This window comes from Stegodyphus dumicola, chromosome 6 (genome assembly GCF_044657685.1).
Source record: "Stegodyphus dumicola isolate Sdum_Otavi_A_Nest chromosome 6, ASM4465768v1".
NCBI classification, from domain to species: Eukaryota; Metazoa; Arthropoda; class Arachnida; order Araneae; family Eresidae; genus Stegodyphus; species Stegodyphus dumicola.
In genome coordinates, this window is record NC_140773.1 from 148237990 (window position 1) to 148256889 (window position 18900).

The 18900-nt window shown below is 30.5% G+C and overlaps 1 protein-coding gene across 2 annotated transcripts; it reads right to left on the reverse strand.

The window, feature by feature from the left end:
• Positions 1-1155: 1155 nt before the first annotated feature.
• On the reverse strand, positions 1156-11512 carry LOC118181014 (uncharacterized). 2 transcript variants are annotated; one of them, XM_035350097.2, is made up of 3 exons: positions 11359-11512; positions 6806-7479; positions 1156-1664 (listed from the first exon to the last, which is right to left on the reverse strand). In XM_035350097.2, exons 2-3 carry the CDS (start codon positions 7465-7467, stop codon positions 1511-1513), a joined length of 816 nt encoding a protein of 271 aa, XP_035205988.2. In that variant the 5' UTR covers positions 7468-7479; positions 11359-11512; the 3' UTR covers positions 1156-1510. The 2 variants fall into 2 exon arrangements, with proteins under 2 accessions (XP_035205988.2, XP_035205981.2); XM_035350090.2 differs by having other exon boundaries at positions 11354-11511.
• Positions 11513-18900: the final 7388 nt, after the last annotated feature.

Consider the following 18900-nt stretch of genomic DNA (forward strand, 5'->3'; position numbering starts at 1 on the left):
GTCACCAAATTTAGCGACGTTTGGCGATTTCTAGCCAAATTTGGTGACAAAATAAGTCTCCAAAACCGTTGCCAGCATATCTCGCCAAATTACCGAGATACACATTTACTCAATGTTAAATGCACTTGCACATGCATTCTTACTTTTCCGTCATAGCTTTTTCTTAAAATTTGTCTCGAGCTACATTACACAGAAAAATACAACAATTTCACTCATAGTTCTACTAAAATTGCCTGTCCGAATACAAAAATCCTATCAGTACTCAGACTTAAAATCTTGTGACTTTTTATTGTAGGATTATTTGAAATTAAAGGTATACAAATTTCGTCCAGCGTCATTAGCAATGTGAAAAAACACTGTGCGATGGAATGAATAAGTTATTCGTATAGAAATGCTGTTTTCTGCTGTTCATATGTCCTACCTCGTTTCCAGATGCTACGCTTGTTTCCCACATACAATACTAATTGTAAGGTATTTTGTGTTATTCTGTGGATAATGCGCTATCTGATAACTAAAATTGTAATTATAAAATGTACATATAAAATGCCCTAAGCATAGGAAAAGGAACCTGTAATTTTTGCACTTCCGTGTTAATAATGTTACTATATATTGAAAACTTATTGGAATGCAATTTTTTCAATTTTCTGATAGTTGAATCTGCCTTGATGTAAGTTACCGTGATAGTTAAGCATATAACAATAACATCAAGAATAAATGACTATTACGATGAATTAGGTATGAGTACTAAAGAAACATACAGAATCACATTTTTTTTTTTAATATATATATGACGAAAGACAGCAATTTTTCTTCTTGCTTTGTTCAGCACTTGTGGATTCGATTTTCAGTTCTCTAAGATCTTTATTATGACAGTCATATTAGTTTAACATGCTTTGATTTTATCTCTTGTATTTCTTCTTTAATGAAAATTCGTAAAGATATGAAAGTTATATGAATTATTTATCTTTTTTATTACTTTATGAAATAAGTCATATTTTTGGATTAAGTTCTACATTCCCTATTACATAATCTGTCGCTATCGCCATGTACTAAATTTAGGTGCCCACTGAATGTACTGTATTTTATGTTTTTTATGACAAAATCTTGAAAGTTTTGGAAGTCAGAAAAATATTTTAACTTGTTGAGTACTTGAGTAAAAAACATTTTACATAATAACATTTTATTGATCCGTGGTACAGAATAGAAATAATACATAAAAAAATTTGTACAAAATGTCTATGCATCAAAATCTGTATATACATCAATCAATAAAACCTGTTTATTGATACGGTAAATGATAAACGTTTATTTTGTTCTAAAACAAACTTCCTGTTTCGTACTTTAAATGTGACTTTTCTTATATCTAATGATTTCTATTCTAAACGAATATATATATATATATATCCTAACAGTTTTGAATGTTTTCCTTTTTCGCAATGGATGAGGCAGCGTTTGTGTTTAAAGTGGAAAGAAAAATATCACAATAATTTATACTTGTTTCTGAAAGTCCTTAAGGCTTCCTGTTTGGCACCACAATCGAACATCGTGAATAAACTGATGTGCAGTCCCTTTGAAAAAGGCCTGTGTGTGCAGCTCTCAGGACATCTTTGATGACTGATCTTGTGAATTCGGATACATCTAGCTTCTCTATTTTACTTTCTATTCTGCAATATGAGAACATCGATATTAAAGCAAAATTCAAAGATCTGAAAAATATATAAAGAAGAATTTAAAAATATCCTTAATGTTTTTATACTAATTAAATGTAAACAGACAAGTTTGAATACTTTTAATCATTTAACAAGTCTCCACTTATTTCAATATAGGATGAAATATCAGAGCTTTAACAACACCTGAAAGCTGCAGAAAAGTTCGTTTTTGGATTGATTGTGTAGCCACTTATGCTCTACCCCTTCTATAATATTGTTTGAGTTAAATATCTTGCCAGCAAGTGTCTCCTTGAAGGACCCACTTACAATCCATTAAAGTAATGCATTAGAATCCTCAGTAGTACAGCAATACCTTCTAAAGACTGTCTGTTCGATTCTTGTCTTCGGCAGCCGAAACCTAGATAACTGACCATATTTATGCTTCCACGGCCATCTTCCACGAGTCTTGTTACATAGCAAATATACATTGGTATCTCTATCTAAGAAGCATAACACATCTTGCCTACTACTACTACATCTTGCTTACTATTCTGAAATCTTACCACATTTTAACGTGACTTTCTAAATCTCCTTACTACTAAGAAGTACAAGCAAAGCTGTCGTAATTCCTGATCAAAATTTAAAGAATGATCAAGCATGTGCACAAAACAACAGGTATAAATTGTGACATTTTCCTAATCGCGCGCAATCTCCAGAACACGGTTTAAAATGACCCGGCCACCCGTAACCTTTGCAACCATATATTAGAAAACTTAATGTATCTGTAGTTATTGAGACGTACCTTATTGCCTTTCTGAAACTTGATTCACATATGCTGGCGAACTCAGGCCACTTTTTGGTCTGTCTCAAGAACCATGACAATTTGCTAAGCTTTATACTGTGTTCTCTCAGATTCTGTAACAGGTGCTGTAAAGCAGTTTTGCTGATCAAATATGGAAAACTACACCCTCGCAAAGTTATATAACTATGTGTTATAACTTTGTCGTGGATACGACCATGCCACTTCGATAACCGATATTTTTTATCATTGAGAATTAGAAGCTGTTTAGTGACTGTACGGTGAACTTATCATTCCAAAATACCACCTATTAGTCGAACACATTATTCAGGCAATATACAGCACAAATGTAAATATAGTTTCGATATTGCAGCTTTTCGTCGAGAATTTAACTAAACCCAGTTCATGCCTGTCCTATTATCTGTAGGAAAGAAAGAAGAGAAAGTCACTATCGTAAAACATATATTTATCATCGAACAATGCGCCTTATCACATTATGCTATTGCAACTCAGAAATGCATCATTTTTATCTAGCTGTAATTGCACACATTACTCGCATCTGAGCCTCTTTATATATCCTACTCTGTGATGCTGCATAACATTTAAAAATGCCGCAATTTTCAGTGTTATTTCCTTTTCATGCGGAATCGCTTCTAAACATTTCGCGACGATTGGTCCAGTAGGTTTCCTTTTAAATAAGAAACAAAAATGATTATAGCAAAAAACAGAGGAATACAGATAACAACAATATGAAATACAACGATAAGCAAATAAACAAAAACTGAAGTATTCTGAAATTGGAGCAACTGTAGTAATAATCTATGAGAAATTTTACAATATTTGTTTATGTTTACAATAAAATAAATGGGGCCTTTATGCATGTGAAAAAAAAAGGAGCAAGCATCTCATGAACTAAGTAAAAAAATTTAAGTACTTAGATAATTTTATTATTTAAATTCCTACATTTATGAGAAAATATTTAGATATCTAAATAAAAAATATTCCATTCTCGCTAGTTTAAATTCTGTGTTTTTGGTTATATTTCAAGTGCTTATTTATTGTTGGAAAGTAACTAATTGAAATTAAAATTCTGTTCGTTATTCTTATCATTTAAGTTAAAGGAATGTAAGCTAATTTTTAAAAAATGTTATGCATCACTGAAATACCAACATTGAACCTGAAATATCTATTTTCATAACATTTAAAATATAATTCGTTGGTGTAACAAAGTAATCAATTGACTCGCCACATTTTATAAAAATAAATAAATAAAGCTCTTTATTTTATTGAGTAAAAATATTCTGTAGTCCGAAATTAATAGAACTCTTAAACATTTTACAAGTGTAAAATAGAGCTTTTGGTGGATTGTCGTGTATATTGAAGTCGCTTATCAAACTAAGCTCTTCTTCAGAATTTTGTTTAAGATTTTTTTTCTCCTTCAAAGCTTTTAAATATAGCTCCGTGCATTTCACAAAAACCTTTATTTAAAATCTTAATGTTTTAAAGACTTTTGTAGGAGTTAAGCACATAGTCTTTTATTATGTGGATTATTAAGCAATTTTGTTTAAATGCAATTATTAAGAAAATTATTAAGAAATTTTGTTTAAATGAAATTACTTTATCATTTATTGTAGCCACGTAAGCATACCACCGACATTTGTATCTTATTTTGAGACCTACAATTAAAACTTCACACCATTTTATTAAACAAGAAATTAAGTCAAATTAGTACATATATAAATTTGCCTCTTAAATTAAGAAAATTCAACAAATTATCATTTTCTTCATATTGTGAGAAAGGGACAATTAATCGTTCGCAATTGTGTATTATTTTCTAATTGATAAATATATTTTTCTGACATAAGTATTTAAAAATGCTTTAACGATCTAAACATCCTCGTACCAATAAAGAAACTTAGTGAAATATCTTAAGTTTCATTAAAAATAAATATTTGTAATTTCTTAAGAGTTAGGTTAAGAGAACTATGAATTGGGTTTTCTTAAGTTAAGAGACCTATGAATGCTTTCAATTGTTTGGCATTTGCTTTTAGAGAAGTATAAAAAAATTAAGATCCATTTTCTTGCATGACTGCTTTACAAGTATTCAAAACCCAAAATATCTCTCTTGTCTGCTGTAAGACTGAATATTTTCAGTTACAGTTGATTAATTCTAATAATAGATTAAAACTATTTGAATGTTGTGTTTCTATAGCGGTCAAAAGTGCAAGGGATGCAAAATGACACTCAGAATCGCATAGGATGCAGAGCATTGTCACCTATAGGAAAACATCAAAATTAAAAACATTTAAAATATTTTCAAAACTGCTACTTAGAAGGAACCATTGCGATGAATCATCAGTGGCTAACTTCGGTCATTACTCTTGGCATGAATCTATTTCACGCCATGGCCGGAAGCAATGCCAGTGGAGCGGCTGCTGACCTCAAGAAGCACGCAATATTGCCTTTCGTCTAGGTCATCACGCTAATTTATGCCAAATTTCGCATTCCAAAGTGTGATGATATATCTAGAGATTATTATGTAATTTTTGTTTATTATTTCAAGTCAACTACTCAATTAATTATGGTACTTAAGTATTCAAGATGAGATGCCAATATGCTATTTTATGATTCCAAATAGTTTCAGTTTAACAATAAAACTAGGCACTATTAATATTTTCAGATTAACAGATGTAGGTCATTAGAAGCTTCAAGTGAAAAGGCATTAAATATCAGTATAAAATAACATGATGGCGTCTTAAAGAATTTCCAGAGATGAACTATAGAATCTAGCATTGCATTTATGAAGCTCAAAGGGGTAATTATAAGGCAAATATTGTCTACTAATTCAATAAAGTAGCCTATACACACATTTCTAAGTGAATATTATGTAATAAAATTACATTTTTATGTAGTAAATTAAATGCTAAAAATTCATTTGTATTTATCTTGATTTCTCTTTTTTTTTTAGGTAGGATTGAGGTTTAGTTGTTTTATTTGTTTCCTTGTTCTTTTGGTATGAATATAACCTTTAAATTAATTTCCATCCTTCTTACAGAGCAGATTTTCTTGAAATTTTTCTCGCCCACGTAGCTTCGCTGACAACACTATATTTTACAGAAATTGTTTAAAAATTTCTACATAGATCTTTTCTTTAGTTAGTATAACTAACAGTCAAACTTTAGCCTTACACCATCTACATCGAAAAACAGTGTCCTAAATGAAGGTTTTTCGGAGTTTGTAAAACAAGTTGTAGACATTTGCCGGGCAACAAATTTTTAAATAAAAAGATTCAAATTTAATAAAATAAAAATTTTTAAATAAAAAGATTCAGTCATATGATTTTAGATGATAATGAAATTGTATTTAATAATCAAATAAAAATTTTAATTCATTGAAAATAATCATATGATTTAAATGAATTAAATGTAATCTTAATAATTTCTTTAGATTCTGAAATAATGGTTTTTGTTTTTGCCACCTTTTTCGAACTTCGAAGGCCAAAGCATGTAAAATAAAACACACGAGAAACTTTCTTTTCTTAACTTACGCAGTTTTAATTGATTGCATCAAAAAAGAGATAACAGATTTTTTTTTTTTTAGTTATTACGATATTCCTACGCGACTAAAAAGAAATCCGCGGAGCTCTCATATACGAACCACATTAGAACATAACTCGAATTTCGAGAGATAATAAAATTGATAGAATAGGAATGGCGCATATAAGAATGATTACATTTAATTAGCTTAAACTTTTTGACAATTTTGATTACAAACCCAAAGCTTTATTAGAAAGTGCATGGTTCTAATTTTAGTCATATGTGATTAAGACATTTAAGATTATTATTTTATGGTTTGTTTTTAGGGTATTTAATAATATTTTAATAACTTAAAAACTTTTTTATATTTTAATTTTTTATTAATTTACAGTGTCAGTACTAAGCAGCAGATGCCACTTAGTTTAAATTATAAAGAATATTTTACTTAAATATTATTAAATTAGATTACATACTACTAAATTTAAAATTAAGTAACTCTGTAATGTTATTATATTATCAAGGGTAGTTGCCTTAATTTAAGAAATAGTAGTTTGAAATCTGAACTGACTTTAAGCATTCTTCGCAATTTTCTTTTTATTTTCATTTCTTTTTCATTGATATTACTTATGTATGAATTTAAATAATGTACCAGATATATAAGAATCTAAATTATTTTCTTCTAATTAAACTGCAGATTTATAATATTTCTCTTTCTTAACACGAAGCTAAATATTTTAGTATTAATAATAATAATGATGATGATATTAATGTGTATCAGTAATTTTAAATGACACCGGTGAAAGAAAAATTTAGAAACTTACTTAAAAACTTGAAGCACATTTCCTAGGAATGATCCAATGCTAGGATCAAAAGAATGGTGTAATCTGCAAACCGCTTGTCTTCTACAGTCAGGCTGAGAACTTGTCAACTGATTCAAAACATCATCAGTTTTGTGTAAGAATTCAAATACTTCCTTAAATCCTTCATTTATAGCTTTTGTGGGCAGCCTGAAAAGAGATCTCCTGAATCTGAAGAAAGTTGGAGATGCACTTGAAGTCTCAGATTCTGAGGCAACTGAATTAGAGCCTCCAGAATTTGAAATGGAATTTGCAATATTTGAAATGGAGTTTCCAATGTTAGAGACAGATCCTCCGATATTAGAAATAGAACTCGGACGGTTTCCACCACCTATGAGGTTAGGAAAAGTGGGAATGATTGTTTTCAGTCTGTCCTGCATAGCCATGAAAAGAGGCATTATGATTGCTGTAACACCAGGAATAGCCATCATGAGCGGCAAGAATGGCAACATTACAATGAAACGTGTGGCTGCGAGAGAAAATTGTGATGGGACTAATGGAGTCTGTCTTTCTTCTAATTGGGTTGTAATATCTGAGAAAGGTGCTGATGCTGCGGGGAGAACCATAGACTGAAGAAGTATGCATGTTGATAAGAGAAGTACCCAGTAAGTACTTGTCTTTCCCATAGTTTTCAGCGGCTGTAAAATGAAAGAAATAATTTTATTTATATTTTAGAAATTTAGATTCATACGCTTGACATGAATGATTATGAGGTACGCTTTCTAATACAAACACAAATTAGCAACAGAAATTGGCAAAACACTGACGAAGAAGAATTCTATAAAATCTAGAATAGTGTTATTTATAATTTTCTGAGAAGGGGTGTAGAAAAATTGCAGAAATAACTTGAAGGGAGCATTGTTAATCTCTAGTAATAGAGAATAATACTGGAAATTAGGCATCTAAAATCTGTAATGAGTTTCAACCATCTTTTCTTTACCAGCAGGAATAGCTCAAATTACTGAATTGTAAAGTAATAAATAGATAAACTATTCAAAGCAATTAAATTTTATCAAGGATATTACTGATTGAATTGAAATATTCTTTCGCTTTTTGATAAATTTCTTGAAACTCTATTTCTTTAATTTCACCTGAACTTATTTTGTTCAGGGTACAAAACACAAAAAATAAGAAGTATTATACTTATTCTAGAAATATTTTTAAATGTTTCTCAGAGGAATTTTATTAAACTATTTTAAAACTAATAAATATAATTTTAAAACACAACTATTTTAAAATTATATCAGCAAACGAATATTCAACAAATATTCCAGTAGAAAACGAATCTAAATCGCATCGAGTTTAGTATTATGTTATAGATTATTCACCTGCCACTTTGAGTAGAAAAGACGAGCTTAATCTAGTTCCTTTTTTAACCTGATGCAATTTTTTTTTTCTGAGCATAAAAACCATTATTTGTCTGACTAGCACAAAATGGGGCATGGTTTACGCTATTAAGCTGTCGATTAATTAAGAAAACCTTTCTCACATCTGTTTTAGTATTTTCTCCAAATACAGACATTTTGATTTTTTAATTACACCTACATTTAATCACCTGCATTTTTTGCATTATACAGAAAATGTTTTGTGAATGTAGAACCTTTTTCACGTCTGCTTCAGTATTTTCTCCAAATACAGATATTTTGATTTTTGAATTACACCTACATTTAATCACCTACATTTTTGCATTATACAGAAAATGTTTTGCGACTGTAGATCTATGAAGCAAAGTTTTAGATAAACTGAGTTACAAAAAATAAAATACTAATTGTAAGAATAACACAAATAAAGAGGAAGTAATTACCGATTATTTCAGCTCATTACTTCATGTATTAGAAGTGTTCATTTATTAGAAGTCTCATGTATTAGCAATTCATGTAAAGACACTTTATATTACGTTTCGTCAATAAAAAGTGAAAAAAAAAAGGATTAATAAAGTGTATTTGCGCGCTTCCGTTAAAAAAAAAGGAAAACGGAAAAGGAAACTAACATTTAGAAAACCTTTTCTCACGTAAAAACTCTTACATCAAAGTTCTAGTAGAAAAGAACAAAAGAATATGTTACTGTAGCCAAAAAATAATGATAATAATAATAGATAAATAAATAAAAATAAAAGTAAACGAAGTTATGAGGGTGAACTTTGTTTTAGGAAATTGTTTTCAGATGTTTTATACATGTAAACTGTAAACGTTTTGGAAAAATTTGCAAAGCTTAGCATTTTTAGTCTTCTGCATCCACAGGTACAGGTACAGGTAAAAGTACGGGGGATACTACGATGCACCATGGGCCAACTGGTAACACCTTTCTATAATAATTCGTTAAAAAAAGAGAGAGAGGAAGAAGGAAAAACACCCAAACGGGCGTTTTTCTCATTTACAGACACATACACCTATCGAAGAGTATTTGGGCTAGCCATACTTAAAAACAGCAAATCTTTAGAATTTCCGATTGACAGTCTTGCGCGTTGGAAATAACAATGTCTTATTCCCTACAGTATTGCCACTGCTCGCTTTGAAATTGTTGAGTTTGTTTAATAAAAGCATCCAGTATTTATCGAAAATAATGATTTAGGACATAAAGAGATTAAATTTAGTTTCAATACAATCTGAAATTCACAAATTAAACTGAACATCCGTTTCAGTGTAACAAAACTAACAGATAAACGTGATAACTAACAAATAAATATAATAAGTACTCGGAACAGAATATTATAATGAACATAATGTTATAATGAACAGAATGTTTTAATGAACTGTAATAATAATACTAAAGAGGTGTCCTCGAGGTTATGCAGTTCTGAAAAGTTACTGCAGCTTACTAAGTTGATAAGCGGAATCCTTTTGAACATATTCACAGGATGTAAAAGTTCATTAAATTTATGCAGTGTACGAAGTCATACTTAACAAAGGTCCAGGCTTCAGGAAGTGAATCATTGTATATTTTTTTAACTTCGGATACTGATGTTTGTCTTTAATTAGAAATCTTTAGAATGCCAGATCAGTTTATAGGGATTTTATGTGATTCACCTCAGTTAAAGAGCATGAGAAAGTGTAATTATCAGAAGTTACTTGTTCCTCACATATGCAAATGTCAGAGTTCGTCATATATCTTGCGTAAGTTCGCCATATTTCTTGCGTAGAAATACGTGGGGAAGGGTCTATGTTCTTTTATATAGCAATTTAATGAAGGATTTGAGTACCGAAACGCGAAGCTTACATTGAGGATCAAGTTATGTGTGCTTCTTCCCTGTGAATCATTATTCTACAAATCTTGCCAACATTTTGAAGCAAGTTGTTTTAGTTAATCCATTACATTCCTCTGTATCGATTTCCGATATAAATTCTCTTCTTTAATTCCAAACAACAAATTTTCCATCAGCACAGAAGTTTTCATACTCGTGCGTGATTTCATTTTTGATGTAGATATCAAATAAAACATTAATTTTTCCCAAAGATATTAGTTCTGGCTCACTAATTTCAAATGACACTTTATGGTAACTTTGCATTATAGAACATAAAAATGTAATGGTGAGAAAAGACACGTAACTGAATTGAACTTATGAGTTATCTGATTTAATATTATTCTTCTAACACTAAATTAATTTTTTTTTCTGCAACAAACCCTTGAACAAGGCAAGATTTCTAAAAATGTCGAACTTTTGACGCCTCAAAACCTAAGTTCTAAAAAATTAATTTTGACCAAAATCTTCACCTATAATATTATCGATTAGTATATATTATCTGTAATATACAGCATCATTAACATAAATAAGTTACGACAAAGAAATTGTTTTTAAGAAAATCTTAACTAAAAGGAAAGGCATTTAGAGTACTATTCTGTTTATCTAACGATAATGATGTTTGTCAGTAAGAAACATCTGTCAATCATGGTTCATATCAATATTTTCTTGTACGATGCAATACTGAGTAACATCTTACTAAAAATGACATAAGTAAATTGAAAATTGTTTGCAGTCACATAATCATGTGATATTTTCAGTTGGAACAATGTGCAGTTGATGAAAAAGACTAGCATTCTACATGTATTGTGCATATAGCAAACAGCTTTTTTTTACTGAGTATATCGATGCCACTTAATTGGAATTTTGCAAAACTATTGCATTAATTTCAAAACTGTTTTCATAATACTTAAAAGAAAATAATCCTAACCAAAAGGAAATCGCGTATTATCCGCATTGTTCAAGGGTAAACTGTATTTCCTTTGTGAAAATGAAAAAGCATAAATTCTGGCTGACGAGAATTAAAGCATAAAATGAAGCAATTAAAATTATAAAATTAAATCAAATACTGCGAATATGCGAAGTTAAATCTAGTCTTATTGCTTAAATTTGCCTTGTTGCCATAAAAAATTTCAAGGAATGCCGAAAAGTCTGTTGTCTTTCTTAACTTGCTAAGCGAAAGTTACTTTCTTCTTCTCCGCCTTCGTAACATTGTAACACTACCCACGGCACTGAGAAAACTTTGAAATCCGGTAAAACAATCGAAAGCTTACCTCACCTCATCAACGTTCGGGACTCATCGAAATACCACTCTCAGTACTGTGCACTGTGACACGCTGACCTAGAGACAGATTGACCGATCTTTATATAATGCGGAACTAGAGGAAATTCCTTCTTTATAAAAAGACCTCGATTACAGAATCTTCAGACTGGAGGGGGTAGCCAGAGAATGTCGTCCCGCTATTCATATGAGCAGAAAAATAACTTCAGAAGTTCACGAGCCTGATGACATTAACCTACTTCAGATATAGTCCAAGTATCAAGGTCAAAAAGCTTGTTACACGTTGGTCTTGAATGCTGAAAACATACTTCATGGAATGCAAGTTGATGATAAGTGAAAAGTTTCTTCTTTTTTTACACTCATTGCACTCGTCGAAGAAAGAAGGATGCAGACAGATCACCTGTAATAACGACTAAGCTTTGAAAAGTAAAAAAATAGGACTTCAGTTTATAAATAATACCTTCTGTTGCGTAATTTCACAATAAGAATCTCAATACTTTCCTTGAACGTTTGCGTTAATTGTTGCCAATAGGAACTAAAATGAAAATCAGAAAATTTTCCAAGACTCTTCGAAGACAATTTAGGCAAGAAGACAACCTCGAAGACAATTTTTATTTATTCCTACTTATTCCTTAAAAAACGTGCTTTAAATTTGTTACTAGTAACGTTAAAAAGAAAGTTATAAATTTAATCTGCTTAAAAAAATACTTAAGAGTGGTAAATGGTAGTTTGAAAAAAGTAAGCTCAAGAAGATATTCAGTAATCCAAAAATATATTAATAATGACTTCTTAAACTTCTCGAATATGGTGACTTTGAACGCATATAATGATGCTTCATACGTATATCCTTATGTTTAAGTGTTATTTATTATTCAGACACTACTTTCTAAAAGCGTATACAACCTCCCTAAAATCACCCGAATGCAAAGATAATCCAGTTTACTGAGATTAATGGTCATATGTTATGATTGGTGTATAATAAAAATGCATGAATGTTAACAAAACATTTTAGTGAGAACAAAAATAGGGTATGAATTCAAATCTTATCTTGTAAATCAAACGCCTAATAGCCTAAAACATGAAAGACTTTCTTACTGAACGTGATGGACATTTTTTTTAATGGATTTGGAAGTAAAACTAATAATTTTCTGCAAATTTTTTGTTTGGTAAGTATAAAAGTTAACTAGTACTATCGAATACTACCATTGAAGAAAAGTTGAATCCTTGAAAATTAATAATAAGACGGTTTCAGTAGTAATCTGTGTTACTGAGGGTTGTTTACCAAGGTCTTCTTTATAAAGTATGCCTTTCCGATTAATCTCAGAATTGAATGACATTAAAATAAAGAAACTGCCTTATCATGAAATCAGATTAAACAGTATTTATCCGTATTATCCGTTATAATCATAGTAGCCGACTTGAAACATAAGATGTCTCTAAGCATGAGATAAATTTTATTCAAAATGCTTCGTATGTAGGTGCCAAAGGCTTCAGATCTTCCGAGTTATTGCATATTATTATGCTTCTCCATTTTCAGTAATTAATAATACTAAGCAATTAAGACCAAATTCTTCATCTTACAAGAGATTTCTATCATCTTCTATTGTATAACTAGTAGTTAATTTGAAAGAAATTTCAGCTTCCTTTAAGCGACGGGAACATAACAATGTCTTTTCATATAAAACAATGTAATAGACTTAATATCTAGAAGGATAACTGTGATACCGCAAATGAACCGCGTAACTTAGAAATATGAATCGAAATCAAGAAAAATTTGGATATGTCATGGATGCGTAAAACATATATGAAAACTAATCTTTTTTACCATTTATTGCACAGTATAAACAAGAATTTATTATAACAACACTGTCAGTTTTTGATACCTAGTTTTGACAGTACGTGTAACAGATTCATTATTTTGTATCGTAAAAGATAATATTGCTGTTTGCAAGTCAGGTGATTCATTGATTCAGCTTGACTGCAGAGAAAATAAATTTGGTATTGATAAGTATACTTCAGGACTCGAAATATACTTGATGTTCCTTATGATTTTTCGCAATAACCTTTTCTTTTCACTAATTTATTTTGTATGTATGATTTTTGATCCGAACCTGGTAAAGCTTGCGAAAGCTTTCTACTCAAGAAGAGAGTTGCATTTATGGAGATTTTTACAGATTTTCTTTCAGGAAGAGTTTCTTATTTATATTGCATATTCAGACGATCTCGAATTTTTATGAACGAGGTAGCTGTATGGATGTTTTCATGGCTTTCGCAATACATAACATGAATATGAGTCAGTTTCTGTTACAGCATTTTCCATAAAGAAGGCGTTCTCTTTATTCAAATAATATTTAGTCCTTTCCTTTTTGTTTTGTTCATAGCATTGCATTACACTGCAATCTGGGTTTTAAAGTTTTGAATAATAGTACTGAATTAAGTAATGGGACGTTTAGAAATTTATGAACATTTCAGCAGTTCGCAAAATTTATTTATTTGTATCTCCATTAGTAACCAAATTACAGACCTTTTCCACCTTTTCTGAAATAGTCTTAACCCCTCAAAGCACCTCTAAGATGTAATGAGCTGTGATTAATAGTTGGACAATAGCAGTATGAAGTTTAACATTTTGAGTAATGTTTTTCTTCCTCAAAGCGTGTCTCTGAATTCTAATTGGAACCATACCCGGGTCCGGAGCTCGAACTCCAACAAGAGCATGGCTGGTATTCTTCATGTTTTCCAGCTTAAACAAAAATTCTGCTTGTTCTGTAAGTGACGCTCAAACTAATGGTGGATGATAATTCTTCGCCACCTAGACTTGGTGACTGGGTCCCTTTCTCTCCAGTCCCCCTTAACAAGGGGAAAGCGTAAAGTATCTTCTCTTTCAGTACCACATCTGTTCGTGATGTAATTGGAATCGTATCCAATTAGAAATCGGAAGTCCGAACTTCGAATCCCGCGTAGCTACTGCAGGTTTTTCACATTTCCTGCTTTGAAACAAACTCGTTAATAATTTCACAACTCGAACTCAAAAAGCTTAATTTAACTACCTCTTGATTGAAAGATTTAACTCAAAATGTTTTTTACGTGTTATTTCTTTATCTTAGCTCATGATAACTGACGAGTCCAGTAGTTTCTCTTTATATCTTTTTATGTAATTTACGATATTTCTCGATTTTTCTACATAAAATTTTATTCATTATAAAAATTTAAAAGCGTCTTGTTTGTGAATACATTATTGAAGAAAAGAGATAGGCCTTTTTTCATCTTTGGCTGACGTTATTAAAAGGGAATCGCATGATTGGATAGGGAGGTTCAGCGTCTTGAAAGTGGTTAGTTTATTTGCATTATTACAGATCAATAGAATTGGAGTTGCTAAAGTAATAGGTTTAGTAAACCATCTGTTCCATTTAAACGGTTCGATTTTAGTACATATGCTCTTGAATTACTTTTAATTATGTCCATTCTGGAGTTCTTAGCCTTGCAAATGTCGGTGAATCTTTTGAACTGCAAACTATTTTATTATTTTTATAATTCTATAGCAGTATTAATAGTAAAGACTTTTTAGATTATTTTTTATTTCGATGCTCATTCCGTATGAAAACCTGGAGAAAGAGAAGACTCACTAACTGCCAAACATATTTGATCTGTATATTTTTATATGTTCTTTGTAATATTTTCTGAAATAACTGTGCAGGGTTTCAGCTGAGTAGAAGCTTTACATCCATGTTCTTCACGGTGTACTAGACTCACGAGTTATCGCTCCAGTCTAAATTAAAATGATAGAGTCCTAAAAAGTTCAAAACAACCGTTTTATTAATTCTTTCAATTTAACAGGAAGCAGCATTCATGCTTACAGAACAAAACAGATATTTAAAATACATAAATAGAAGTTTAAATTGAAGTAACATAGTCGGGGACTACACAAAGTGATCCGTTTAAGCTCACTCAAATAACTGACAGCGTGCTTTAAACGTCGGTTAGCAAAATCTCTAAAGCCGGAATAAATTTTTCAGAGCTGGCGATAGGATATAAACTGCAAGAGAGGCTTCCAAAAGCTCTTAAACAAACATTCAAATCCTATCCTTAAATTAAGAAGACTCACTAACTGCCTTAACCTCAAATCCTTCTTAAATGCTTACAAAACAAATTTGTATTCTGCTGAGCATTGTGGAAAAGCTTTTTTTTTTTTTTTTTTTTTTTTTTTTTTTTTTTTTTTGAGCAAAAGACATGAAAAATGTACAGTGCCCTTGCCGTGATTCGAACAACAGACCTCCGATTGCTAGCTGGACGTACTGTCCAATTACACAACAAAGGCACACATTATGTACTCCCCCGTTTTTAAATTTAAATTTAAAGGCACACATTATGTACTCCCCCGTTTTTAAATTTTAAATTGAATGATCAAATGCTTGCGCTGAAGAATTATTGTTCATCACCTTCCAATTCGGGCGCCACTTGTAGAATCATTGCCTTTTTTTTAAGATATGAAATATGGGCAATGCTTTTGCCGAGATTCGAATTCCAGACCTAAATCACGAAATTACACCTCGAAGACACGCGGTTAGGAAGGGGAAAATACCTTATATTTATTATATTACAATACAATTTTACAGTTATTGATAACAGAGGTTCAAATCGCAATAATTGTAAAATTAGCGAAGACCTCGTGAATAACCTCGTGTTTAGCGTAGATTAGCAGAATAGCTGAAGGTTAGCAAAATCTCTAATCTCTTCACAATATTTGGTTAATTAGCATAAAACTCATAAATTGTAAGATATTAATAATTTTAATTTTATCTCTTTTGTTTCTCAAAACATATTCATACTCATGACATGAAAATTTATCACGAGCTAAAGAGGTATTAAAATATGAGAATATGAAAGGATATAGTTTTCGAAGCGCATATTCCATTAAAACTTTGGTACGTTCGTTGATACTTTACCAGCTAGAGGATTTACAGAAAGGTTGGCTGTAGCCAGTTAGAGCCGTCTATGCAACATTCAGTTTGATTCGATTAATCTAATTTTTCTGAAGCAATGCAAGAAAACGCAACAATACTAAACTTTTAAATTATTATTAAGAAGTAAAGAAAAACGCAAAGTACAAAAGCAGTCATAGATGATGTACAGGCAGTTGCATTTATCCATAAATGTGCTTAATTTAATTATATATGTATAAACATTGTTAAATCATGTGTCGTTAGAAGTAATATACTCAATCATAAAATTAAATCAGATATACAACCATAAATCCTGCGTTTCAAGTGGACTCCTATCTACATCAGTAATTCTATTATCAGGCATCGTACTCTTTCCCTTCCCGACCGTGTTAGTTCTCGACGTATAACTGGTAGCACGTTGGGGTAGCCAGTCGGATGGTCCGAAACTTAGAGAGGACATGGATTGTAGATTCTTTTAATTTCAATATCTGTAGATGATAAAACGAAACACAAAAGTAAATATATCTTCATCTAACTGTGTCATTTTTAATACTGATTTACTTTGCTCAACCAAATAGACTTATTCTCCAAATTAAACTTGAAAATAGTGGTAAATTGTTAAAAGTATTTTTCTTTTAATTATGAGTTATTTCTTTTCCATTTGTTTAGGAACCGCCCTCGCGAATTTAACTTGACCATAGCCACTGTCCCTGGTATTATTGTGATAAATCGGGAGCGGACTGTAAATCAGGATAACGAAATATTTGTGCATCTTCTAGCAGATTAATTGCTGAAACAATAGATGAAAATATTGAGGAGCATTTACTTATACATTTTATATATGAATCATTAGTTACATAACTGTGCAGAAATCTCATCTTACTGTTTCAATGTTTCATTTGTATTTATTTTTTTATTTCTTTGTGTTCTTTTTATACTTCTTTTTTCTGTCAAACACATAATATTTTTTATTCTTAAGAGTTTAGAAAGGCATATGTTGTTGGCACATTTCACTTAATGGCGTTCCTAACAATTTTTTATCGTTTTAAAAAATATTTAGTTATAATTAAAGCACATCAAATAGCTGAAAATAGAATACAGATTGAAAAAAATCGGTTACTTATGGAGCAAAATCACAAACGTCTGGAAGTGTTTATTATATTTTTTTTTAATTGGTGTCTTACTAGTATAAATTTTATCAATAAATTTCGAAGAAAAATGCATAAATCACTTTGATATCTTAGATAAAATTTTCAGCTCCAAATAGTTCTTGATGTTGGATTATGTTTTATTTTAAATATGTTAATGATTACTTATTTTTAGGAGGGATGTCATTGTCACTTGAGTAACAAAACTATTTACAAAAAAAAAAAAAAAAAAAAAAAAAAACTGTGGGTGAAGAAAATAAAAGTGTGTCATGGTATTGTGTTCCCAATAAAGATATATATCTATAACAAGTTCTAAATGAAGGAAGAAGAAAGTTCCATTTTAGATGATACTTTTTTTAATGTAAGAAAGCTCAAATGATGCCTTGCCTTCATTGGAATTTAATTCCGAAAAAATAAATTTCGCTAAGCAAAATTCCTTTTTTATGGCAAAGATGCCACTCTTTTATGTTCACGTATTTTAAAGTTTACTAAACGTCCTCTACAGATACAGAATTTGTGTCCTAATATACTCAAACATTGCGCCCTAAGCACTGCGAACGAGATTTTATTTCAGTATCAGTTTTGTTACTTTGTTGAAGAAAAATACTTTATTTCATGAATTAACATTTAATCATTTTTATAAGTTCACAAATTATAAAATGGGCTAATTATCCCATAATTTTTATTTTTTATAATAAAGCAATTATTTTTTATGTGAAAGATGTTAAATGTAAAGTAAATACAGAATTGATTAATGTTTTATTTTGTAATGTTTGCAAGTAAATAAATGTAAACGTTTTTATTTATTGTAAATATTTTTATGTAGTTTGCACTAATCTCTTAAAACTCTAGCATAGAAGTAGTTTAAAATCTAATGTAGAACTTTTCAGAATAGGAGGCATATTTCCGTTTCAAATAGTTGACAAATAATTCCATCCAAAAAGTTGAGATATGTTCGTGTACCAGTTAATTTCATGTAAATTTCGGTATATTTTTAATAATATAAAAAATGAAGCAATCCTCTAAGATATAAAAAGGTCAAGTACTACTTGATTTTCAACTACCGTTATCAAAATGGCGTCAAGATTATTACCAAATTTAAACTACTCGCATGCAATTTGTGGTCGCATCTCCGCGACTGCCTTTAATATTGCATCAAAAAGCTTTTCTTTCCCACTATATGAATTCCAAAAGATATGACTCTAGATCAGCGGTTCTCAATATTTTGACTAAACAAATACTGAAAAAACTAAAACTAAACAAAAACTGAAAATTTTAGTACCACCACTACACAGTACTACAACCACCACCACTCTTAAACAAAGTTCAGATAGCATAAATTTACAATTGTCAGAGAAAAAAATCAATCAGTATGTTGGGGTTTTAATTTTTGAATATAATAGTTAAAAATACTTTGCTTCTTTGCGTAGCGCCTATTTTTCTCTTGCATA